At 38.2% G+C, this 27636-nt stretch overlaps 1 protein-coding gene across 2 annotated transcripts; it reads right to left on the bottom strand.

Annotated features, from left to right (window-relative positions):
- Positions 1–1234: 1234 nt before the first annotated feature.
- Positions 1235–27636, bottom strand: ABRAXAS2 (abraxas 2, BRISC complex subunit). 2 transcript variants are annotated; one of them, XM_036898853.2, is made up of 9 exons: positions 27487–27636; positions 23472–23562; positions 19655–19691; positions 17163–17229; positions 10293–10483; positions 9324–9443; positions 8247–8331; positions 6059–6173; positions 1235–3420 (listed from the first exon to the last, which is right to left on the bottom strand). In XM_036898853.2, the coding sequence occupies exons 1-9, from the start codon at positions 27556–27558 to the stop codon at positions 2951–2953; spliced, it is 1248 nt and encodes a 415-aa protein (XP_036754748.2). In that variant the 5' UTR covers positions 27559–27636; the 3' UTR covers positions 1235–2950. The 2 variants fall into 2 exon arrangements, with proteins under 2 accessions (XP_036754748.2, XP_057362427.1); XM_057506444.1 differs by lacking the exons at positions 1235–3420; positions 6059–6173 and adding an exon at positions 6183–7158.

Here is a 27636-nt window from a genome sequence, read left to right as displayed (position 1 = left end):
ATGTGTAGCATCTGGCCTTCAAGGAGGCCTCACTGCTGGAGGGGCCCCTCCTGCAACCGCCAGGGATCAGAGTAACCGCAGTATAACCCCATTTGGAAGTATCCTATGTCCTGACTCTACTGTCTTATTTAGGACATTACAAAAATTGTTGTAAAAAGGAAGACAGTTTAGGTAAATCCCAGAACTCTTCCCAAATCTGTTTGTCATAAAGCTGAAAATTAAACATTTTCCATTATTTATTAGCACCACATTTGCAGAACCCACTGCCTTCAGGCTCCCTGTCTGGCAGAAGGCAGGTTTACTGTGGGAAAGGAAGCAGCAAACCTTGTAAAATAGAGGCTCTTTCAGTAACTGACACAAAACCTACACCCAAGGCAAAGCAGACCCGGAGCAGTTAACAAATAACCTTTACTTCTTCCTATTTTATTTTTATTTTACATTCCTCCAGACTTTTTTCTTGTAACCTCCTTAAAATTTGGATTCACAGGACAATTTCAATGTTTTCATTAAGGCAGTTATTGCCACGGCCCCACTGTGTATGGAACTGTAAAATATATATCCTTAGGGTCTGAATATTTGGGAATGAGATTTCCATTTTCATGTTTTGATCCTTCTCCAGAGAAGCTGATTACAACATGTAATTAAGCATTTCCAGACTTCTAAGTAAGTTACAAGAATTCAGTCTTCTTTTCTCTAAATAGTTGTAGGAGATACTGGAGTGGAATCCTAAAAGGAGAATCCACATTCAAAAATCCTGCTTTAAAAGGACTATTACTTTGGATTTTGGAAGAGACCATCATTCAACTGGAATGGCTCCCACAGAATCCAGAGGTCCTCATTCCAAGGCGATTCTGTAATTCCTGAGACACTCTGAGCACCAAGTTCTACAAAACATCTCGATTGCTAGGTGATTGCGGCCGCAGAGTGCCTTCAAACAAGATCAGTTCTTAATGTGAAAGGTGCCTTTTGGAGACTTTCTAAGATTCAGGTTTACACTCAATTGATACTCAGTTCTGTTGGTACCTCAACACTCAACACATTCTCCTTGAAATCAACAGAAATATTTTAGTAAATTGTGTTCTTGGATTTCCCCTGAAGCCAGTCTGACAAAAATCTGTGTGGAGATTAGTTCTCATGCCCTTTAAAAAATTGTATTAAGTCTACTAAGAACCGTCAGAATGAGTAAACTGAGGTAAGACCTTGTTGGGTGCTGAGACAGACATTAAAACAGTGGTACCATGATTAAATAAGTCTTTATTGTCACATTTAACTGCTTTGTCAGATATACATTGTAGGCTTCAGTATGGCATAAAAATAAAAGTATTTTCCTGAACGTCGGAATCTGAACAGAGGAGATGGCAATGGCACTTAAAAAAAACAAACAAACAAATTCACACTGGTGCTGAAGCTGCTAGAAGGTAACTGATAGGAACTGGAAAACATTTGCAGATAAAGTGGTCTGCAACATTTCAAATCAAATGGCAGTGGTGTAAGGCCAACAAAATCAGGAGAATATTAAAATACAGAGCCCATGGAGTAGATATCTGAAGAATGGCAGTTTCAACATTTCATTTTTCGGTCCACATTGTTGTTGAATTTAGAGTGGAACTGGAGCTCAGTGAGTAAACTTCTCGCCTACACAATGAATTTACTTTTCAGAACCTGGGTTTTAAGTCTCTTTAACAAATTGCTTATTCTTACAGATATTAACTAGTCCAGAGGAAAGGCAGTTATATTCCAAAGCATTATCATCATGGGCTGACCTCATCACAAATGCTGGGTCTTGTCATTTTCACACCAGGAACCTAACATGCTAGCAACATCTTCAGTGGTTTCAAATTCTGGGCAAAACTAGAAAACAAGCGGTAATTAAATAACAATGTAAGTGCATCTCAATAGACAGTCTACACACATCCCACAACTATTCTCCAAATGGCAACTTAAAAAAAAAAAAAAGTATGGTTACTGTGATTCAAAATGAACCTTTATTCACCATGATACCCGAACAGCTTATTAAATGTCTTTCCTCCACAAATAAAACTAACACTAGGATTTGTCAGAAGATCTAAATGAGTTTTATTCTTTACGTACGCAATCAGCTAAACCCACTGTGTCTGGAATCTGTTCATTATAAAACTCAGGTCTGGAACAGAGCTCCTTTCGGCTGTGTGTCCTTCACTTAAGACTCCAGAACAGAGATCATACATGTGGCCACTGCAACAGAGAAGCCACTGTAATTTCCGGGAAGAAAAATCAGTAATTTATTTTATGATATACTTATTTGGATGATTATTTACTGGCAATTAGTATTTCTACATTTTTTTTTTAAAGGCAACCATTTTAAGTGACAATACATATCAGGCTAGTAGAAAAAAGTTGAAAGAAAGCCCTCTCTTTTGATCTCACAAAGTCATGCAGACAAGAGAAGGTACATCCAATTTGTTCCAATCAGGCTTCTTGAAATTATCAAAATTTCTTTTCTGGCAAAGATGAATTTGGCTCACCATAGAAAGAAGGTTCTTTGAAAGCTGCTGCTAAACTCATTTCCCTTTGAAAAAGTAAATTTCAAGGCATGATAGTGCAAGAGGTAAGGTTTTGATTTACAGAACATTTATAGACTAATTGTGCTTAGTCTCTAATTTCCAATTTATTTTAAATAACAGAAACTACAATAAGTTTCACTTTGCCTAAATTTACCAGTACATCCATGAATCGCACCAGAATTAGGACAATTTGATTATCTTAATGATTCTGTCCTGAAACCTGCACGCTGGGTCCATAGGTGAGGACCTGCGGATTCGAGGCTCCTATAAGTTCTGGGCCCAAGGGCTCCCCTCTTGGGAGTCCATGGGTCTGAGAAAGCAGTTCTTCCCCCAGATTAAGTCCTCAAAAAACTCTCTCAATAAGCGATTAAGAAAAACAGTGCTAAGTGGAGAGTTTCTTTGTTTAGCTAAATCTGGGAGGTCTGAGTGTTCCTGGAGCCCCCGTCAGGATGTGGCATGAGTCGAGAATTCCTCGAATGTGAGTATTGGCTATTAGAGGGCTCTGTAGGGTCAATCAAGTTTTCATAATCACTGTCGTCTGATTCCTCAACACTGTCTCCAGCTGCTCTTTGGGAAGGAGGAAGGTCTGTTCCACTTCCAGGATACTTCAGTCCGGCACTGGTGGAAGCAAAACTGGAAGAACCCACGGCTTGAGGTCGAGGCATAAAGACACTTGTGTCCATGCGAGAATGGCTCAAGGCACTCTCTTGATTGTTTGGGTGACAATCAGAATAAGGGGGAGGAGGATCAGAGGCCTCTACATCTCCAAGTGTACTTCTACCTTCCACTGCAAACTCAGAGCAGGGCCCCCGAGGGGTGAATACTGGTTCCACACTTTCAGAGGGCGTCTGTCTGCTTATCATCGCCTGCTGCAACCCTGGGTGAAAATAGGAAGAAAACCAGTTACACGTTCTGTATTTTCATTTTCTATCTTTGCATCTCAATGCATAAAACAGTCAACCTGAATGTCTGGAAAATAGCAACAAAGCAGTGAAATTGATTATTACTATAAATTACATTAGCGTAGTACTTTATAATCTATAAAATATTTTGTTATTCATTAAGTTCATATAAGTCTCAGAACAACCTTCTAAAGAATTATTGTCATCATTATCTATATTACTCTTTCCACTATATAGGCAAAGAAACCAGAGTTCAGAAAGATTAAGTGAACTAATCAGGAAAATGCAAATCAAGGCAATGCGATATTACCTCACACCAGTCAGAACGGCTACTATCAACAAGACAAGAAATACCAAGTGTTGGTGAGGATGTGGAGAAAATGGAGCCCTACAGCACTGCTTGCTGGTGAGGTTGCAAATTGGTGCAGCCATGGTGGAAAGCAGTATAGAGGTTTCTGTTTCTCAAAAAACTAAAAATAGAAATACCATATGACCCAGAAATTCCACTCCTGGGAATCTACCAAAGAAAACAAAATCATTAATTCAGAAAGATATATGCAACCCTATGTTTACTGCAACATTATTTACAGTAGCCAAGATACAGAAGCAACCAAATGTCTATTGATAGAAGAACGGATGAAGAAGATGTGGTACATATATACAATAATTCAGCCATAAAAAAGAAAGAAATTTGTCATTTGCAACAACATGGATGGACCTAGGGGGTATTATGCTAAATAAAATAAGTTAGAGAAAGATGAATACCATATGGTTTCACTTCTATGTGGGATCTGAGAAACAAAAACAAATGAACAGACAAAACAGAAATGGAATCATAAACAGAGAGGATGGACGGCTGGTTACCATGGCAGGGGAAACAGTGAAATGGGTGGAGGAGATAGAGGTGCACATTTCAAATTATAAAATAATGTATCACAGGGATGGAAATACAGCATAGGGAATATAGCTCATAATACTCTATGGTGACAGATGGTAACTACACTAATCATGGTAAGCATTTAGAATTGATAAATCCCTAAGTTGTTCACCTGAATCCAATATAATATTGTATATAAACAATATTCCAATTTTAGAAAAAGGAAAAAAGAAAAAGAAAGACCAAATGGCTTCACTAAAGGAACAGCAAGAAGTGAGGGCCCTGTTTCTCAAAAACCTGGGCCTGAATCCTCTGCTATTTCCCTCATCTACTGCTCACTGCGCTCCAAGGCTAGGGCGAGAGCAGAAGCTAACATTCTTTGTCACTGTGTGCAGTGATCTGAATTCGAGTTTTTTCTTCAACAGGCTTCACATGTCAAAAAGCATTTTTCTTCACAATGTCTGGTCAAAATACACTTACACACCTCTTTTCTCTTAAAAGTTTAAATGCCCTATGTTAGGTGGCCAGTTTGTCAGGTACTGGCCATAAATCACATCTGTATGAATGCTCTGGAACAGCCCCGTATCTATGAGCCTACAACCTTTATAACACTTTGAGTACTTCGTTTATATTATAAAAATGACACATACGGATACGAAACTTAGAAAACTGAGGAAATGAAAATCACATGCAATTCTATCATGCAGATAACACTTAGGATTTTAGTGAAAAGAGCACAAGATTTGGGGTTAAAGATGCAAATTTTAGGGGTCAGGCCCCCTACTTTTCTGAACTCCGGTTTTATTACCGAGTTTCGTATATGAGTGTGTATGTATCTTAAATAAAGCTGAGATCATATGTTTACATCATTTTATATCCTAGTGTTTTCACTTAAGATATGTATTGGGCATAATTCTATGTCATCAAAAATTCACTTCAGTGGCTGTACACTTCTGTGCATACATCTGTCTGCATTTCTGATTATTTCTAATAAAACATGACAGTAGAAATGAGTCAAACATAGACATCATTTACCTGGAAATATAAATTACCTTTTAATTGGTTTGCAGGTATTCTTATTAAATTAGAAAAGGTTAGCCATACTGTTTTATACTTGATATTGTTTGTCATATATTTTATTTACAAATGTTAAATCTGGTGACATTATAGCAAACCTGTGTGTTACCATGCTGGCATTAGTAATTATTAGGCCTAATTCTCTTTCAGCCAGCTGGTTCCTTAGCTCAATGGTATCCATTCATCCACAACTACTAAAAAATAGATGTTTAAAGCCTTTGTTGTGACCCTGGCTATGAATTAAACATAAAGTTAAAAGGATTTTAGGTGACTCTTTTACTTGCTACAATGAACACAGGACAGAAACTCTACATGCGAGGCATGCTAGGGTTAACTTACTAATAAACATCACATCCACTGTAAACACATCACATTAGTCAATATATACACAAGTGTCAATGACTTGCTGGGATTTATTCTAACTTGCTTCAGCCTTTCTAACCTTTGTCTTCTTTCTTCTCCAGTTTTGGGGATGAGAAAGATACCATGAAATACAGTCCTTCTCTTCTGGAAAGCTTGAAGACAAGGTGACTGCCCCCTCCCAGGAGCCTGACTTGGAGCTTGATGAGTGTAATTTATTGTATAATCTGATGTTGAGAACCAGGCAATCTCCCTGTTAGTGAATGGGTAGTGAATTATAAAATTAATAGGAAACTCACTTCTTTCTTGTTCCTTTTCATTTTTCCTCTGAGTGATTTGTCTTCTTAATTTGTTCACTTCTGCCTGACTGGATTCAACAACTCGCTCACTCTTTTCTACATCTGCACACACTGCCTGAGGGAAAAATGACAACAAGAACAATTAGTTTCAAACTAAGCACCAGGTATTCCATAAAGACAGCACTGATTACAACCTTAGGAAGAGCCCAGATGCATTATCAAGTTAAAAATCGGGCACCTCAGGTAGAATAAAATCATGAAGATCAAAGAGAACAGCATTTGTTGTTATTCACTGACTTGCTTTCTTCATTTAGAGTTATGCTATTGAGCTCATAAATTCCTGAGAAATAACGGTAGGATGGGATGAGTAAGAAGAAAACTGAAAAGAGAACTTCTGATAACAGCCTAGCATACAAAGGATGAACAAAAGACAAGAATGAGATACTTTTAACTTTTATTTATAACCAACAATCAAAAATTAGAAAACACAAATAGACTTATTTAACAGAAAATATTTATAATTAGGAAGGGTTGAAAAGAAACTAGGCTTCAATGTGAGGATTTAATAAAAGAAATGACCATTTGTGAGACTACATCTCTGCAGCTGCACCAGTTGTGTCAGAGTGCCATGTGACATGGCGGTTTGCAGCAGGCCATATTCAGTCAGCAATGAAATGCAGAACAGTCCCTTTGAAGTCTGCGGGACAGTGCGGCTGGTCTTGAAAGAGCACGATCATGAATTCAGGACAAAAAGCTGTTTTTTCCCTGCACGTTCCTTCCATAGCAGACATACGAGAAACCTCCGAAAAGTAGGCCAGTCCCCAGTGAGCCTGTCTAAGGTCCTTGCACTGCTGGGTGCACCGTGACCCTAATTCGGAACACTAACACTGGAAATTGCCTGTTGTATGCTCTCCTCTTTTGCCGCAGGCTGAACTCTGTCCTTTGTTTCAGTAGCTGCCTTCATTCCTTTCTCTCTTCCTTGGAGTCTTCTTCCTCAAAGTGAGGCTTTCTCCAGGCCTGCAAGAGCCTCTTCAGCTATACCACTTTCCTTTTTGTGCTCAAAGCCTCTTTTGTTCTGAGGGTTTTAGAGTAAATTACTCCTAAGAACACATGAGGCATGATGAAAAGGACGTGGGAAAGTACTGTTAGCACCTAGCTCAGTATCTGGCTTGCAGGAGATGTTTCCACAAACATTTGTTGCATGAATGACTAGCAATGAACAGGCTCCACTGCAAATCTCCCACTCAATGCAGGCAGCTGGGGGCAAAGGGGGTGAACTACAAGGAAGGAAGCAGAGCTGAACTGTGTTACAGGTGCCTTTAGATGCAGTCTCTACTTAGAGTAACTAATAGAGACAGCTGTGTTCTTATCATCCTTTAAACTAAGACTACATTTCCCTAGGAAAAATATTGTTACAAATGGGATCACAAGTACTTAAAACAGTAATGTAATAGTGTAGTTCACAGTCTCTACTGCAGGAAAAAATGCGAGGCTTCTTAGGCTGGCATGACACATCTGGTATTATTTTGGGAAAGCACATTCTGACTTTTGGACCACAATTATTTGTCAGTTGGGAGATTGTCAAAAATTAAAGTAGAATTTGAAAAGATACATGTACTCCTATGTTTATTGCTGCATTATTTACAATAGCTGAGTTATGGAAGCAACCAAAGTGTCCATCAGTAGATGAATGGATAAAGAAGATGTAGTACAGATACACAATGGGTTATTATTTAGCCATAAAAAAACCATCTGTGACAACATGGATGGAGGTACAGGGTATTATGCTAAGTGAAATAAGCTAGGCGAAGAAAGACAAAAAAATCCGTATGATTTCATTTATATACAGAATCTAAAAATACATTAACAAATGAACAAAATAGATACAGACTCACAGACACCGAGAAGGGACTGGTGGTTGCCATGGAGAAGGGTGGGAATGGGCAGGTAAAACAGGTGAAGGTGATAAAGAGGCACAAAAATCTCAGTCATAATATAAATTAGTCATGAGAATGAAAGTACAGCATGGAGAATATAGGCAATAATTCTATAACATCATTCTATGTTGATAGACAGTAATTTCATTAGTGGGGGGTGAACATTTAATAATGCAGTTAACTGTCAAATCACTATAAAAAGAAGCATGTGAGCAATATAAATAAGATGAAAACTAGTAAGTAAATGTTACCTGTACTTTCTCCTGAAGTGCATTATAAACCTGATAAATTGCCCTGATGTCTTTCATTACTCCATCCTTGTCAAAAAAGTCAGTACTAGAAGAAAGGCAGAGAAAAGATGTCACAAAGTTATTATAACTGCTATGAACCTAAAAGGCATTTTCCTATCTATCACTTCTACCTAAATCTACTACTTAAATGCTGCAGCTCTAGGGTGACAATGTCTCAGGGTTATGCCAACACCAGAAGAACTAACACAAGAGAAACCCATGTTACTAAGACATTTCAAAAATAATAAAAAGCTATTACCTTTTTCAGTGACCACAGTTAGCTTTTACAACCTCAGAAATATACATATTCTACCCCAACTTTTATAACAATAGCAAAAACAAAAACAAAAACAAAAAAACCAACAAAACCCTGTGGCAAATGTTTAAAAAAATAAGCATTAGTAAAAGCAAACTATCTTTTTTTTTTTAATGTTCTAAATTCTTTTAATTTGTAATACATATAGCAATGGCACCCTGCTGATAAACAGAATGCGCAAAGTCATGTCCTCCAGAAATTTGGTTTACCCCTAGATTTAAGTTAAGTGAAACTGTTTGGTTTCTATATCCCCTTAGAATTAAAAAACATAATGGCAGGGCGCCTTGCTTCCTTTTATAAGGATAGTGTAACTATATTGTACAAAATAAGTATGTCAAGGTTGGCATACAATGTTGTCATGTTCAGTATTATTATTTATTTATTTATTTATTATGTTTATTTTGGTATCATTAATCTACAATTACATGAAGAACATTATGTTTACTAGGCTCCCCCCTTCATCAAGTCCCCCCCACATACCCCTGCACAGTCACTGTCCATCTGCGTAGTAAGATGCTGTAAAATCACTACCTGTCGTCTCTGTGGCAAACTATCTTTTCACTAAGCATAACACTTTGATGTACAGCAGTAGTGGTCTGGGGAATTACCTGACTGCATTTTTCAATTTCAGTGATATCAAACTTGATTTCACATTTCTCCATAAACCTTTAAATACTGTTAACAAAAGAAAGGAAAAAGTGTTCATTTTAGTTGCAACTTACCCATGTTCTTTAATAACTTTGGCATAACTCTGAGAAGTATTTGGCACCGAAGACACTTTATACTCTTGCTGGCTAGTATTGCCTAGATTGGGAATAGCAAGGGATATCCTCTGATTGTACCTGTGGGGAGGATTGGGAGAGATCATGTTAAAAGCACTGCTCTACTTGGAGAATAGGTCTTGGCAATAGGAATCTGAGTCTGCACTGGTGAACTAATAAGAGGCCTCCTAGAACACCTACTTCCACAAACAACCTACTTCACAGATGCATGAATTAGCAATTTTTCCCCTTCCCTTAAAGTAGAAACTCAACTGTAAACTACTTAAGGGCAGAGGTCATGCCATACATCTTTTGCATCCCCAAAGAAACTGACTGAGTGCTGAGGAGGTTGCCAGCAAGAAATACCTGCTGATTAATTAATGAAATCTTGCACATGGCTATTTAACAATTAATAATTATTTTCATTGATGTTGATCTAATTTATTCTACAAGTGAATTTCCAGAGAGAAATTTTCTGTTTACAGAAAGACACCATGATCATGGGATCTTTTTTTTTTTCTCACTTCAACAAGTTCACAATGTAAAACCCTCATTACCAGTAGGTGGATCAATTTTTTAATTTTGTTTTTGAAATCTGTTTTAAAATTATAATCAGATTTTCAGAGCAATTAAAACTATATTTCTACAGAAGAGATTACAGAGAAGCAAATGATGAATTCCAGCTGTTTATTCCTTGTAAGAATTTATGCATAATGAACATGTCTTGCTAATGCTTCTTGGTTCAATAATAATTTTAATTTATACAGCTAACTAATGGGAAAACACCTCTAACTACAAAGAAAACTAGTTAAAATTATAAAAGCTTTTCTTTAAAGATGCTATAAAATGCACATTTTTAAAATCATAAATCTCAATTACTTGTACCAACATCTTTCCTGTTTTTGAGGCTGGTGGGAATGCTTTCTTTACCTTCGGTTTGGTCTAAAGAGGACGTATTCTAGAGCATGAGTGGAACTGTTGGCAGTGGAGATGAAGCTGAAGAGAAGGAAGACAAGGTCGGGCACTCCAAGGATGCGGGTGAGCTGCTTGTGGATAACCTGCTCCCTGTATGACATTTGCTGCTGCGTGTTTCGCCGGAATCTGTACCACCCAATAACTTTCTGCAACAAGAACGGAGGAAAAAATATTGAAAGTTGCATGAAATCTTATAAACTTAATTCTGAATTTATCCACACAAACACTTCTACACAAAAGTTCATAGTAGTTTTATGTGCAATCACTCAAAACTGAAAACAATCCAATTGTCCATCTACAGGCAAATGGGTAAACAAACTGGTCTATCCACACATAGAAATCCTACTCAATAAAGAAAAAAGGAACAGACTACTTATACATACAACACCACGGCTTAATTCCAAATTAATTATGCTAAGTGAAAGAAGCCAGCCAGAAAAAAAAAGTGTATGTGAGAGGATTCTATTCATAAAAAATTCCAGAAAATGAAAACTAATCTATAGTGACATAAAGTAGATCAGTGGTTGACTAGGGAGAGGGGTGAGAAGAAGAGATTAGAAAAGGGCACGAGGAGCCCTTTGCCGTGATGGCTATGTTTGCTATCTTACTGTGATGATGGTTTCGTGTTTGTATACATACAACAAAACTTTGATCAAAGTGTGTACTCCAAGTATGTGCAGTTCACTGTATGTCAACTATACCTCAATACAACAATTTAAAAAATTTAGCTCTGTCAGCTCTAACCACAGGATAACTAAACTGGCTAAGTGAATAAACTGAATGCTCTCTGGAAGAGTATTTCTCATAAGGGGACCTGCTGGACATCAGGAGATGGATGACCTAAGAGACATCTGGGAGCTTGCTAAAACACTCCTGGGCCCATCCAAACCCGCAGAATCAGAACCTCTAAGGGTAAAGCCAGGAATCTGAATTTAGGATAAATTGAGTTTTTTCTTGTGCACGCTAGAGTTTGAAAACTTCTGTTGTTGAGATCATTTATTTAGAAGAATAATCTTCATATAGATAGCCTCTTTTTGAAACAAATTCTTTAAGTGAAAATCCTGTTTTAAGAAACAAAGGTCATTTAAAATTGTTAGTATGATATTAAAATTAACAGTAAATTTAGATTATGTTTTGGCACTTTCACATACGAAGGAAGTGAACCAACCTTCGCTGATGCCCTGTGGTGGGCGCCCGATGAGCTATGTTACAAATATTTCCAACCCTGGGAGGTGAGTAATACTTTCTCCATTGAGTTCATATCACATGCAGGCACTATAGGGACCAATAGTTCTTGCCCTCAAGGAGTACTACTGAACATAACGCATAACTTCCAATTACATTAATTAACTCTGATAGTCTTTAAGTAAAAAGAAAACCCAAACACTTCTTAGAGTTTAAATCTTGTAAAAGAGATGTTTTTGTCCAAAGTCACAGAACTAATGAATAACGGCCAAGACCCGGAACCTACTGGTCCATCTTTTTCCACTGTGCAACATTAACTTTAAAATTCCACATTAGTTATACTATGGTTTTCATAAAAATGTGAAAAGTAGTTTTCCTTTAAAAAAAAAATAGTGGGTAAGAAAAACTATCAAATGGCTATAGGTATCAATGTCTAAAAACAGGGATATTTCACTATAAATCTCAGTACTGTGTAGACCTGGGGTGCATCTCATGCTCCCTTTGTATCCCTGGCAAAGATCTGAGCAGCCCTCAGCATGTTGGCAGGTCTCATGAAATACTCACTGATTAACAGAATCTTGCAAGTGGCTACTAGATGAGTAATAATGCTTTTCATTTGTGCAGATTCCAGTTGTTTTACTCTATTTGTATTTTCTGAGAAGCAGGGAGCCTTATAAATTTATTTTGGATATTAATTGGTAGTAATCAACTTTTCACTGGATATTTGCTAAATAGATGCCCCCATCATTCTGATCAATGAATTATGAGGTGACAAATTAATTCACACTGTTGACCTCTACAATTCTACCTTTCAGAGCTAGCAAGCTAGTTGCAAAGCTACTGAGAAATTAGGTCACTGTTGCTGAAAAGCACACTCCTGATAGCTATGTTTTGGCCATGATGAAAAATTATGGATATCTTTCCCTAAAACCTTATCTCTGCTGAAGTTTCACAATTTTTCATGAAGACTTTCCTATCTCTATGCTCAACATTCACTTGCATTTTCTGGCACCAAAGCAATTATCCCCAACAATGGGCACATTTGTCATCTTTAGGTTGTGTTCTTTTCCGTCTTATTATGATATTAAGATGGCAGTTGTGTTTATCATTATCTATTTCAGAGCAGATGCTTCCAGAAGGCAGAAATCCTCCTCTCACTTGCTTTTTTTGGCCTTAACCCAAAACCTGAGGCTGTGGAAACTTTGTAAGCACAATATAGATTCTGTCGGAGCAGTAATTCAGCATGTGACCACATTCTACATACTGGGGGATTTTCATATCAAAAACATTAGCCTCTATCTTAAGCCTAACTTAAAAAAAAAAATGTTTTAGCAATGTTATAGAGTTTCTATATTTTGAGAACCACACATTTTTTTAGTAAGCAAATTTCTAATATATTTGTTGCTATTGTGACAAAAATCTTGATTAGTTTGTTTTCAAATGGATAATTCTAGGACTCAGAAAACTTTAAAAATCACTGTGTATCAGAGAAGACAAGTAGTGATTCTATAGCATCTTACTATATTGATGGACAGTGACTGTAATGGGGTAGGTGGTGGGGACCTGATAATGGAGGAAGTCTAGTAACCATAATGTTGCTCATGTAATTGTACATTAATGATACAAAAAAAATCACTGTACATTATTTTTTATGAGTTGGACTTATTAACTTTTGTTCAATTCTTAGAATTTTTCAACAAAATATTAGATTTGAAGCCTAGCAAAGAGTCAGTTTTTGAGAAGTTTCCATCAGCACTTTATCTTAAAGAGTTGACATTAATTAAAATTATTTTCTATATGTTAGGTACTGTTTAAAGTACGCATGTAGTTTTAAGTCTCACATTTTAAATGTACCTTTGCTACTAGTATAAAAACCATTTGAGGTGAAGATACAAATTTTGTACCTTTCGTAGGGAAAAAAACTCAAACTTGAATGAATTACAAAGCTTTTGAGTAGTCTAGATTTTTTTTTTTTGAGAGGGCATCTCTCATATTTATTGATCAAATGGTTGTTAACATTTAACAATAAAATTCTGTACAGGGGACTCGATGCACAATCATTAATCCACCCCAAGCCTAATTCTCATCAGTCTCCGATCTTCTGAAGCACAACGAACAAGTTCTTACATGGTGAACAAATTCTTACATAGTGAATAAGTTCTTACATGGTGAACAGTACAAGGGCAGTCATCACAGAAACTTTTGGTTTTGATCACACATTATGAACTACAAACAATCAGGTCGGATATGAATATTCGTTTGATTTTTATACTTGATTTATATGTGAATCCCACATTTCTCCCTTATTATTATTATTATTATTATTATTATTATTATTATTTTTCATAAAATGCTGAAGTGCTAGGTAGATGCAAGATAAAGGTAGAAAACATAGTGTTTTTTTAGTGCTGTAAGAAAGCAAATGTAGATGATCAGGTGTGTGCCTAGAGGCTAAGTATTAATCCAAGCTAGACAAGGGCAACAAAACATCCACGGATGCAGAAGATTTCTATCAAAATGGGGGGTGGGGGTGAGGTTCTAAGCCTCACCTCTGTTGATCCCCAATTTCTCACCTGATGGCCCCCCTGCAACTGTGCCTGTCTTAGGTTGTTCCTCCCTTGAGGAATCTTACCCGTCTCTGGCTAACCAGTCATCTTCCGGGGCCATACAGGGAAATGTAAAGTTGGTAAGTGAGAGAGAAGCCTTATTGTTTGAAAAGGTTAGCTTTTTACTTCTTTGCAGATTTATGCCCTGTGGCTTCTATGCCCAGCATTTGTCTTGAGGTGTCTTTACCACTTGGAAGGCACGAATTCTATTTAAGGGTTGTAATTAGGAAGGAAGAAGAAAAGCTACAGAAGTAGCAGGCGGAAGAAAACATGGGAAGATTGGTTATTTCTTTGACATATCTTCTTGTAGAGTATTAAGTAGTCTAGATTTTATATGTCATCTTTGTTTTTGTGCTGAAAATTTGGATTTTTCAAAGAATCCTTAAAAGAGTTTATATTATGTATAAGGTGCCAAAGGACATACAATAAAATATAAAATATAGTTTTGTCCTTAACAAATACAATGATGAATACAACATAATTTCCAAGTAAACTGAAGCAACAAACATCTTTAATTATAAAGGAAATCATATTTTGATCTAGCAATAAGTTCTGTAATACCCAAACTGCAGATTAACTTTTGACTTTTTCGAGAATCTTGGTTCCAGGAAAAGCAAAGTTAACTCCAGAATAGCAAACTATGATTGGTCTCCTGCAGCTCAGAACAGCAAATTCAACCTTAAAATCCCCAATTTAATTTGGAAATGTGTCCCTACCTACTACTGAAAAAACTACATAGTAGGATCCTTTTCTTTTTTTCAATTGATTTGCAATTATAAAATACAGGTTATAAAAAACAAAACAAAACCTATTACATCTTCTCTCCAGCAGCAGCATTCTCCCACTGCCTTTCCCAGAGAAAACAATGTTAAGTTTGGTTGGTCTCCTTCCAGATCTTTTTCTGTACATTTAAACACTCAGTCAGATTTGTATTTTTACATAAGAGAGGCTCAAATTATGAACCCACTGTCTTCGCTTAACATGACCTTGAGCTCTTCCATTTCCTTACCTGAACTTTCCCCTCATTCCTTCTAACAGCTGCTTTACACCCACCACACAGATCGCCAACAAAATACCTTCACCACTCCCGGCTGCTGGACATTCAGATTGCCTTCCCAATTCTCACTACTAAGCAAAGATGCAACAAACATCTCTGTGACTGGACTGCGGGGTCAGACTGCTGTGTGGAAACCTTAGCTCCACTATTAGTCACTGGCGACCTTAAGCAAGTTTCTTATTATCAGTTGCCTCAACTGTAAAATGGAGGTAACCCAACAGTAATTTACTTCCTAGGGCTGTTGCAAGGATGAAATGTGTGAAATACCTGGAAAGTGCTTAGAACACATCCTGGCACATTCAATAATGCCGGCTTTTCATATCTTTGTATCTAGATTCAATTATTTACTTGGGACAGATTGCTAAAGGTGGAACCACATACTTAAAAGTTCTGGTATTGCAAAACTCTCCTCCTAAATGTCTGTATCACCCACCAACTAGCTCCCCCATTTCCTGCAGTCTTGCCAACATTGGTATTAGCAATCCTACTATGCTTTTGCCAGTCTGACGGGCAAAAGAATAGTACCACGCTGTTTCGGTTTGCATTTCCTGACTGAAGATAAACATCTTCTCACCTACTTCTTGGTCATTTGTGGATTTCTTTTGTGAATTTTTTGTTTATATTCATTACTCATTTTTCTTGCCTTAAAATTCTTCTTCTCATGTATTTTTAAGAAAAACTTCCTGGTGCTTTTAATATGTAGTTAGAGTGCTAGAAAACTGCTTCAGTAAGAATTTTCATGGAATGAATTTTAGTTTTAGAAAGTATAATAAAAGCTCATTATCTAAAACATGAAAATAAATGAAATGAGGAGTTAAGGTGGTGGCTGGGAGAGGAAGGATGGATTCCTAAGATTCCAGAATGTGCATTTTGGAGCAAGTCACTGAAAATGAGAGAGCTGGGCCACAACGCCTGGGGCTGCTCTCCCTCCCTTTCCCAGACAGGCAAGCAAGCAACTGGGCTAGATTCTGCCGATACTCACTGTGAACTTGCAGTCATCCACAAAGTCATGTGTCCTTTCTTCCACCTTACCTCCACACTTCCCATTCTTCTTTTTAACTTACTGCTTTTCTTTCTGCCTTAAACCTGACATTGGTACTGAGGCACCCATACATGGGAAAGGCCGTACATCTACCCTAACTGCACTCTACCTGATGGCCATGTTCAGACAAGGTCCACACTGCCATGATTACTGTTAGCCACAGGTAATCTTTTAGAAGCTTTTTTATAATACATGCTTCTAAACGAAGACATTTTGTGGTCTCTTTGACAAGTCAAAAACTTGTACTGGTCCTTTTTTCCTCAAGTGATGGTTTAATAACAATCTATTTTTCCGGAATTAATAATTGAAGGTAAAAAGTAAAACCCACACATGGTACGAAAAAGAAAGTTATAAATGAGACCATCGGACAATACCGCAGGTGAAAACCTTGGTTCATTTCAATTCTATTCAGACTTGCTTACCATACATAATCAGAACATCACATGCATACACTGACAGAAATAATAAACACATGATCTTTTGAAAAGCATCCATGTTCAATGTTAACTGAACTTGAAAGAGTAACATATCGAAAGGTATTTTATTGTAATTTACTTTTAGAAATATTTTTCTTGATTATAAAATTAATGCATGTACATAAAATATTTGCAAAATAATTTTTTAAATTACAAAACTGAAAGACAGAACCACCCCAAATCAACTCAACTATTGTTAACTTCCTGAATTTTAGTTCATTTTTTTTTCTTCTGATTTTTACATAATGGAATCATACTGTATCTAAATTTTTTTCTATTGATATCTTGTAAACATTGTCTCACAGCTGCAATTTAGCTTAAAATCTACTTGAGTAAACAGAAGTGTCATACATTAACATCAAATCACATTGTTTCATTTTACATTCTTTTCTGGTTTTAAGTTTGGGTGAAAGATGAGGAGCAATTTCTAAATCAAACTTGGCAGCAATTAGAACATACCTTTCTCCGATCTTTAAGAATCCTGTCCAAACTCTCTTCGTTAACTTTGCTTGCATAGTCATAAAAACTGTTTTTTGTTTTAAAGAGAAATAAATTTTATTAAAATTACAAGGTATTGTGACATGAATTTGCTTAGCTATATATGTCTATGGGTCATCTAATCATAAAAGCTGTAATTGCTTGCCTTCAATAGGTATTATATAAGGAAAAATCAATCTAAATGCTTTATTGATGGAAGGTATCCTTTGTATCAGAGAATACTCAAGAGACTGCTACATTCAAACGATATTATTTCCACATGTGGGAGGTGCTGATGGCAAGTAATTACAAAATGTGTGGTGTCAAATGGCTGTGACATCTTTTCCTTGTTTCTAAGTATCAATTACTTATGAAAAAAAGAACACAGGAGCTCATTTTCTGAGAAATGAAGATTTGTTGAATGCTTAAGATACTCAGCTGCATGCTCTCTCATGTTATGTCACCCCATTCTTGCCTTAATGCTAGAAGGTAAGTAGTAATTCAACCCAACAAGTCAATAAGTTTTATTCCCATTTTTGTAGATAAAGATACTGAGGTTAAGTGACTTGCCCCATATCAAATGCACTCACCGCTAAAATAGACCAATGTGATGAGGATCCTGCAGTGAGCAGGCCAGGCATAATACTGTGTGGGCTTTTCTACCACTGGTCATGATTTTATGAATGCCACCCTTTCCCCGCTCCTCCTAACACCGTAAGCCCAGGCCTTAAAAAGGTAGGAAGGAGTTCAAGATAGAGAAAAAAACATGGAATTGGGAGTCAGGAGATAGCAGCCCCAGCTGTTTTGCTTCTCACTGTGTGACCTTAGGCAAGTTCCTTAACCTACATGGTCTTCAATTTTTTTTTTTTTGCAAAATATAGTTTGGAGTAGACAGATGATTTCTAAGGTTTCTTTCAACTCTAAGAATTCCAAGTCTATGATTAAAACTTTAGTCAAATTCTTGTAAGGAATTCCTCAAAAGGGCAAGGCCGGGCACCTAGCAAAATTTTGGACAGTCAGAGCCAAACTGGACATTTCCATGGACCAGACAGAAGCACTGTGTGGCCCAGGGCTGCACCATTTCATTTGTTCTAAGATCCCTCTCAAATGAACTGCTGGTTGTTCATCTTGCTTCCCACTCCTGTTTCAGTTTTGTGTAAATCTAAATGAGAGAAGGTTCTCAGCTGCTGTGAGGCTTCGTTCAGAGGTAGCCATCTTGCATGACAATCCTTTGAAACAATCAAAGGGTAGGTGGGGGGGCCAGAACCCAGAGATGCAGAAGGGACTCCAACAAGTTTTACCCCATCAAGATGCAGACTGCCTGCCCCCTCCACATGGGTTTGGGTTTGGGCACTGAGCATGATACAAGTTCCCAGGAGTTCTTGGATGCCAGGGGGCTGGGTGTTTGGGCCAGCCAAGAATGGAGAGGGGTCAGGGTGAAAGCTGTAGAGAACACACAGCAGGAGCGGCCAGGCACAGAGGGTTGGCAGGTGTTAGAGGAGCAAGTGCTGACCAAGACCAGTGAATTGTACTAGTACAGGCAGCCCTGGAAGGAAAGTATTGGCTTGGCTTCTGGGAAGGTAGAAGAATAGGACCTCAGGGAGTTTTAAGAAACAGAGTTGAAATCATCATAACAGCCGTCAGGGAGAAGAGTTTGGGGCTGAGAAAGAAGACAAAGGCTTGGGTGGTATTTAGGGAGCAGAAATTTGGTGTGTGGGAGATCCTGGCCTTTTTCTCCCTCACCCTTTTGCCTCCACATGTCTCTTTGTCATTTCCTTTCTCCCTCCCTTTTTTGTTGTTGAAGTATAGCTGATGTGCAATACTATATTGGTTTCGGGTGTTCAACATAGTGATTTGGGAATTACATACATTACAAAATGCTTACCACAATAAGTATAGTTACCATCTGTCACCATACAAAGGTACTAGAAAATTATTGACTATATCCCCTGTACATTTCATGACGTCCCCATGACTTAATTTATTTTATAATTGGAAGTTTGCTTTTTCCCTTTGAAGTCTCTCTTTCCATTTCTTTTGTTGGTCATAACATGCAATTGGTGTCTATTAACTTAGACACAAAAAGAAAGTCTTAGGTTCCTTTTCTTTATATCTTAAAGTTGAACACTGAACATTTTTTATTTTTCTTAAAAACACCCATTAAATTATTTTATCTATATGTGATCTTTAATCAACTTCCTTCTCGAAAGCTGCAGGGAAGGCTAGGGAGGCTGGCAGGGAAGCCTTCCATTCTAAACCACTGAAGCCAAGATTCACACTGACTCCCTGCCCTTTTCCTAACCTAACACAGCGCCATGCACACATTTGGCACTCAGCAAAACACGTTCATTTGGGTGCCCTCAGTTATATTCATGACTTCACAGCCACAATCAGCTACAGGCCTAAATTCACTAGTTTTTAATCAATTTATCTTTTAATAAGGACTAAAAGCTACACAGAAGGAAGTGGCTTACCTAAAAAGTTTTGAACAAGGCTGATGGTTATGGATTTCTGTAATTAGAAAGAGGAAATACATTTTAGTTAATCATGGAAGATACAAGCAACCATAAAATAGCCCAGCATCTTTTTTTTTTTTAATTGAAGTCTGAGACAATAAAAAGCTGGTTTTCTGCCCCCTAAATAAGTGCTGTGTGTACACTACTGAAGGCAGTACATATTCTTAATGTTTAACCTCAGGGACACGTTCTCAGAACAAAGTAAACTGGAAAGTGAAAGTTCTATTTCTATTTGTCCAATTTTGATGAGCACACATCTGAAAGCTTTTATTCAGGAACACACGGCTATTGTGTAGCCTTATTCAATCTTACCTATTTAAACAAAGCATAAGGAAAAGTAACTGACTGGAAGCATTTAATCAAGGTGGATAAAAGCTGTGAGGACAGCTTGGGGAGAGGAGGGCCTTAACGATCCTACCATCAATGACCTACTAAGAACTAACTCATGACAGCTTGAGCCAGGTGTTTTGAAGAGGAAGAGAGGAAACTGCAAGTCTATTAATGAACCCTTTCAACGATCATGAGCACTAACATAAGGCAGATCCTAACAGTTCCTGAAAAGATTGCTGTGATTAACCACAGTAAACAGTTTCTTCAAGTTCATCATGGGGCTTAGGGTCTGGGTTGCTTTATAAGCCCAGGAGACTAAGTAACCATTAAAGTCTATTAACATTCTCCTGGACAGCAACTCATCACTCATCACCTGTTGTTTAAGAAGCCATGGCCACAGAGTTCCAGGCTGCAATTTTAACTCAATTAAAATGAAAGCATGACTCTAAAGAACCTGGGGCTGTGCCCATTAGCTGCTGTATATGTCAATGCTACCAAAGCACAAGCATAAATGCAAAACTTCCACAGGAAAAAAAATCCCATTTGCCTAGTTATAGGGCTGTTGACATAGTGATGCAAATTAGAAAATCTCATACAGAAAAATTTCCTTTTTTTAATCACCAAAATTGATAGTTACACCAGCCCAATGAACTTCAGAGACACTATTAGTAAAATGATGAGAATGTGGAGTATTGGTATTGTAGCAAAGACATTACTGAGAATTCTGGGAAAAGAAAAATTCATCTTTTACTTTAAAGGAAAGAGTATTTTGTTTAAGCAAATCCCTAGAGTAAATTCTTAGCTCTGAACACACACTCCTGTCTTCAATCCACCCCAGCAGACTTCTTTCTCATTTACAATCTGGATTAGAAGCACACAAAGATATGCTCTAGATATCACGTGGCATTTTCGGAAGGAAGTTACAGCTTTCTGTCATAAGACGTTCTGCAATACCTAAGCACTCCACAGAGAAAACAGGGTGATGGTCTCAAACGGGATAAAGCTCCAGATCGGAATGGAGTTGGCAGGCCCACTGGCTGACGGGCAGAGTGGGGAAGCAGGCAGAAGCACGGCAGCCTGGCCTGGGAGTCTAAAGTTTCCCGGGTCTCAGGAACTCATCCAAACAGTAGACCCCCCCGCCTTACTGTAAGGCGTCTCTGCGACCGCTAGGACTTACTGCTCCTCCACCTCATCTTCCTGTCTCTGCTCCTCCTCGCAGTGGGGAGCTGAACAGCTCCTCTCCTTCCCCCTCCATTCTTCCCAATGGCTGCGACTGAGTCACCGCATCAACCAAGGAAGCTATAGCTCTTTTGTTGTCTCCTCCCTACCACACCTAGAACTAAGGGTGGACAGCTCTGCTAAAGGGAGCTAGCACAGCATGTAAATTAGTATGTATTCCAAACAAGATACAGATACTTCATGTTCAAGTGTGATGATCTATATGAAATCTCCATATTATAATGAGTAAGGTAAAGTGTCTGTGAATGGATTCAGACATTTCAACAAACAGTTAAATGTGGTAAATTTCTTTTATTCAAAACATCTCAATTCTAGAGGTTAAGCTATGCCAGAAAATTTCCCCATGATACCACTCATGGCACTTTACCTAATGTTTGGCCTTGCAATCAATCCAGGTTTTCCACAATCCCTGGTTTACATTTTCTAATATGTATGTATTTTTAAAAGATAGCTAGTACAGTGATAAAAAAGCACTTAGGATAACCCCAGCAAACACTTTGTCCATGAGATCCATAATCATTTCAGACAATGAATTGAATATAGCTAATAAATTAAACATTGTACAGCAAAAGATGGCTGTCAAGGCACTGTACTAATGGGACTCTCTACTGACTGGCACTTCCCCAGATCTACAATACCATGGAAACTGGTATTTACTGCAAGAAACAGAAAGTTTATGAATCAAAGATACAGTACATTATACTGTAGAATTTTAATTACTTACCATGCTATTTCTTTACAAATGAATAAAAGCCAGTAGAGCCATCAGAAATGCTATTTTTGTGATTATGCCAAGTTAAGAGAGCTCTTTCTTGCATGGCTTGCATGGTCAGTTACTTATATGTGGCATTTTAACCTGCACATACCAAATTAGTTCTGAAAACTCAAGTGCAAACAATAAATTGCAGAGATGTTCAATGAAACCAAATTCTCTACTTCAGGATTTTTAAAAGTTGAGCAAAATAAAAACCAAAAACAAAACCCCAGAATACCTTTATCCAGTCTAAGTCTTTATTTAATAAGGCACTATTGCGGGGAGTGGATTTTGTAGTTCGGGTCCTTTAAGAAACAGTTCAGTTTCTTGGGTTCCCCCAATCCTAACTCCACCTCACTCCTCACCCTGGCCTTCCAGCCTGTGCACTAGAAGGCTCTCAGAACAGGCCTGAAATCGATGATTTGGCCCCCACATAACTTAACCTTCCAGCAGTATTTCAAACCACAAATCACTCACCTTCCCACATTCTGTATTTTAGTCACATAGAAACAGGCCAGGTTCTTTATGTGTTTTATGCACTCCTTGCTGTGTATTCCCTTGAATGTACCACCCACTGGCCCTAAGTTCACCCCCTTCATGACATCTTTACTGATTTGAAGCACTAGCAGTTTTTTCTTCAACTTATGTGACGTCCTTTGCTCCCCTCTTACAGCACTGGCCTCCTACTGCCTGGTGGTCCTGTACACTTGTCTCATCCTTCCCATACTCCTGGGAAGCACAGCTCCGTCTGGAAAGTCCTCTCATTACCCAGCAATGCCTCACACATGGGAGTTCTTCATTAAATATTAGTTGCATAAATGAAGAAATGTCCCTTACTTTGTTCTGAGTATCAGGATATGCTGTTTGGTGAATATGCTTGAGGTGCAGCTGAGAGGACTATGGCCCCTATCTAGCAAGAGGAGACTGATCCAAAGAGAGTGGGTGCACCTATATACTCCTTCATCTTTCCCAGCAACCTTCCCCATATTGACTGTTTGGCTTATTTCTCAGTAGGCTGTGTAGGTTTAGCAACTATCTCATGTAAATGAGCATGAACATTTTTGCCAGATCCCTCTAGCATGGACAAGCACACCCATGCTTTCACTGTAGTCGGAGGTGATGCTGACAATGGGGACAGCCCAAAATGCAAACTTAAGGTGCACTGTGGTTGTGAAGAAACCACCAGGCGTGACAGCACACAGCAGTCCAATGGAAGTCGGACCACTTAGTAGGTGAGCGATGGCTTTATCGAATACCTAAACTTATAGCTATGTGCTGTAAGGTTATACTGAGTCATAAAAACCTTCAATGCAAATAATTTGCTTTGTGATTTTACTGGTTTTTCATGTATTCTTTTAATCTCTTAAGATTAAAATCAATTAAGGGTCAAAGAACAAAACAAACAGCATAGATACAAAAAGCATTTCTAAGCTCAGGGATAAACTCACTTACCAATTACTTGCAGAAATTCTGTGTTGCTGATTTGTGAGTCACTGATGCTAAAGGTTTCCTCTTGTCTTACCTCTCCCAGCAAAAATCCTTCCTAAAATTAATAAAAGAAAATCATTGCAGACTAAAAACAAGAAAGAGCTTTACTGGAATTAAGTGGGATTGATGATACTAAAGTTTTATAATAACTTTAGTAATAATCCAAATAAGCTTGCCATGTAAATTATTCTATAAATCAACAAGCCATCTGAGATGTATCTATTAGCTGGATTGTTCAAAAAAAGGATTCCATAACAAAATGAAATATTTTCATCTCTCCCCCTGAAAAAATATGTATTTTTGAAGCAAAAATGAATAGAATGAATTCACCACCTAAATCCTACTAAGTGTAATAAGCAACATCAAAACAGCTCAGGAAGCATAAATAGTCCAAGGTTGTTTTCCTGAAACAGCATACAATTTATTTCATTGTTTTTAAAGAACTGTTTATGATAAAAGGATAAAGAAGTTAACAATGCACAAGTAATTGCTCTTGTATAGGCTGGCATGGGAAATAAGGATTTCAGCAAATAAATTTATCAGTTTAACTTTTTCTTTAATAAAATGTTGATGTAATTTACACCTTTAGAGAACATATACCACCATCATCATTTCTGGATTACTCAGCATATAACCTACTGTTTAAGTACTTGCGGTCATGCTCAGCAAGAGCACAGTTGGAGAATATATACTCTAAATGTCAACATAATTTCCCTGCAGAGAGTGAATGATAGGCTGTCCTGGAATCTCCCTCCCCACATACTCACGTGGTTTACTCCTCTCTATTCTACTCGTTTACTCAAATGGCACCTTATCAGAGAGGGCTTCTCTGGCCAGTATATCAGAAACCGGGTCTGCCAGACACTGGCCTTTTACCCTGCATTCTCTTTCTTCGTATTCTTCTCACTATCCACCATATTACATATTTATATAAAGAAATAAATGCCTACCCCTACACTAAAATGTAAGCTTTATGAGAGCAGGAACTCTGTGCTTGTTCATTGCTCCATCTTACCACCTAACACAGTGCCCAACAGAGGAGGTACTCAATAAATACTGGTTGTGCAAATTTATTGAACTTGTGCAATATATAGTCCAAGGGCAATTTGTACAATAATCCAAATAAGCTTGCCATGTAAATTAAATAAGGGGGAGGGGATTGTGGTTGCTAGTACATTGTGGTGAATTCATTCTACTTATTTTTACTTCAAAAAAACATGTTTTTTGGGGGGGAAGAGATGAAAATATTTCATTTTGTTATGGAATCCTTTTTTTTGAACAATCCAGCTAATAGATACATCTCAGATGGCTTGGTGATTTATAGAATAGTAGTTTACATGGCAAGCTTATTTGGATTATTGTACAAATTGCCCTTGTACTATATACCTTTCTACTTTAGGTTGAACCTTCAAATCAATTAAAGAAGTTTCCTAGTTTAAAAACATTCCCAGTTGGAATCTGTGGGGAAGAGGAGGGCAAGAAAGATGCTTTACAGCATAGCTTTGGTATTGGATTAAAGGTGTGGAGTGCCCTAAAATCTCAATCACCACATACAGGGCATTTTACAAACTTAATATACAGACCCCATTAAATAAATTTTTTTCTTTCAGAACTGAAGGACTGTCCATACTACTAGATTGAGAAACATTGACTGAAGAAGCCTCTTTTATCCTTTGGATGTCTTTCTGTTATGAGTTCTCAGTATAAAAGAGAAGCTGTGTCTTTGTAACAGGTTAAAAAAACATTTGTTTTAATAAAAGTGAAAAAAACTTTTAATTCCTACAAAACTTTAGACCTTAACAATATATCTATAGATTCATGGTATCCCATAATCTAGGGTTGCCAGATTTAGCAAATAAAGATATAGGATACTCACTTAAAATTAAATCAGATAAGAAATAATTTTTATGCAATATTTGGAATATACCTACACTAAAATATCAGTTACTATTTTTTTAAATACAGGTGCCTTTTATTTTATCTGGCAGTCTTACTGCAGTCCTCAGTTTGAAAAAGTCAACAATGACATCAAGACATTCTGAAACCAAGTACAAAATGAATGCTTATTTATCTACTGATCTGGATTATCTGAGCCACTGTTACTTTTAGGAGTAGGCAAACTATAGTGCATGGGCTAAACTCAGCCTAAGGCCTGTTACTTACGACCCATAGCTAAGAATAGTTTCTATATTTTTAAATGGTAGAAAAAAAATAAAAAATAGGAATAAGACTTCATGACATGTGAAAATTCTATGAAATTCAAATTTCAGTATCCATGAAGTTTTCTTGGACACAGTCCCCCTAATTTATGTATCATCTTTGGTGGCTTTCTCCCTACAGCAGCAGAGAGGTTGCTACAGAGACCACATGATCACAAAGCCTAAAATGCTTACTATCTGGGCCTTTACAGCAAAAAATTTGCTAACCCTAGTTCTACAGAATAATGAGTGGCTTTAAACTAATTCCTTGCCTGGACAAAACAAGATGTACTGCAAAAGCAAACTGCTCGTTCTTCAACTTTAAAATATCAAACTGTTGCCATTGGTGAAAATTTCCATGAAGTCTATCACCATGCCTGGCACAGCATGGATATTAAAGAGTCATCTATTGAACTAAATTAATAACAATCTAAGTAACGTAGTCATCTCACTGAAGTTTGTAGAAAAATGATTCAGTTTTCAACAGGTAGCTGCTTATTCTTACAATAATCTTGCCTTATACATAAACTGTGGTATTAGGACGTGCTCCAGGAACTAGAGAGGTTTAACAAGCATTATTTAAATACTCCCATGGACAGTAGGAGTATCACAAACCACCTATATATGGAACTGCATTCTACTATTAAAAATTTGGCTGCAGTATCAGCCTTAGGTCCAGAGGCATAAGCTGCCTCTGGAAGAACACATGTATATTTATATCATTAATGTCTCTACGATCAAGTTTGTGATGATATGAAAGGTACAATAATTTAGTGCCATCCAATTTACTAGTGGAATCTATGAAATCAGTTTTTATTAATGGAAGCTAAGATTAGACATCAAACCAAATCCATGTTTGTTCTGCTGTGTATCATTTTGCTTTGTAATGACAACCCCCCCCCCCACACACTTATTTAATGAATTTGAATAATTTACTGTTACATCATTTAAAATTATCCCTCAATTTGGTGGGCAAATTGAATACGTGCTTAAAGATTAAATTATCCAGTTTCACGGAGAATTTCCATCCAGACGCCAGTGCCGTTAAAAGACAATTGGTAAAATAAAGACATTGAAGCAGACAAGCTCTGCTCCCTCCCTCTCTGGGCTCCAAAGCCCATGCATTTCCAACCACTCTTACCTAAGCGTGTCGCTTCCCTATTTCACTGCGACTAAGTTCCGTGGTTAGAACATTTGCCTAAGAACTAAACATGCAACTTAAGGCAAGTAGATCCTACATCTAACACTACTGTTTACACTCCCCATTTTCCATCGAGGCGAAGAAAACACACGATCACATCTAACAAGTATGATAGTGAAAGCCAAGCTTTCCCTCGTCGCATCCCACGACAACCTGTCAGCGCGCCGGGCGGGACCGGGTGCCTCGGCTCCTAAAGCCCAGTCTCTCGGCTCCTTTCCGACCCCGGGTGCCCCTCACAAGTCTAAAAGCCTCTCGGGGGGAGGGGGGCAGGCGCTCGGTTTCCACTAAGCGACTCCGGCCACTGCCGGCGGCTGACCGTGACAGCTTTGTTAACGTTAGACGGCTGTCCTGGGACGGTCAGGCGGCGGAGGGCACCGAGGGAGGGGGCCCATCCCGGGGGCGAAGGAACTCCGGGCAGCAGGAGCTCTCCGGGGGCGGGAGCCGCCCGGGTCACTAGCTCCTCCAGCCGGCCCGGGAGCCCGGGGTGCGAGCCGCGAGTGGGCCCGGTATGGCCGCAGGCGCCGGCCCGAGACGCAGGCTTGGAGGCCCCAGAGGCCGCGACTTGGGGCCCGGCACCTACGTGGTCTGCGTTGCTGTTGGCGCTGTGGAAACACACAGCGCTGAAGGTGTAGCCCGAGATGGAAGCCGCCATGATGGATATCTCCTACTCCCCCATCATACCCTGCGGAGGGCACACAGCCTTCCGGCCCGCCCCGCCCCTTGGCATCCT

The sequence above is a fragment of the Manis pentadactyla genome, chromosome 8, assembly GCF_030020395.1.
Source record: "Manis pentadactyla isolate mManPen7 chromosome 8, mManPen7.hap1, whole genome shotgun sequence".
NCBI classification, from domain to species: domain Eukaryota; kingdom Metazoa; phylum Chordata; class Mammalia; order Pholidota; family Manidae; genus Manis; species Manis pentadactyla.
The sequence above is the reverse complement of the archived record's forward strand: the minus strand, read 5'-3'. Positions and strand labels throughout refer to the sequence as shown.

Bases quoted from the DNA above. Each gene is read 5' to 3' on its own strand.
- ABRAXAS2 (XM_036898853.2), bottom strand. From the start codon at position 27,558: ATGGCGGCTTCCATCTCGGGCTACACCTTCAGCGCTGTGTGTTTCCAC. The intron at 9,444-10,292 runs GTAAAGAAAGCA...TCCTCCCCACAG, and splicing joins CTCTTTAGACCAAACCGAAG to GTACAATCAGAGGATATCCC. The intron at 6,174-8,246 runs GTAACATTTACT...TTTTTCCCTCAG, and splicing joins CACTTCAGGAGAAAGTACAG to GCAGTGTGTGCAGATGTAGA.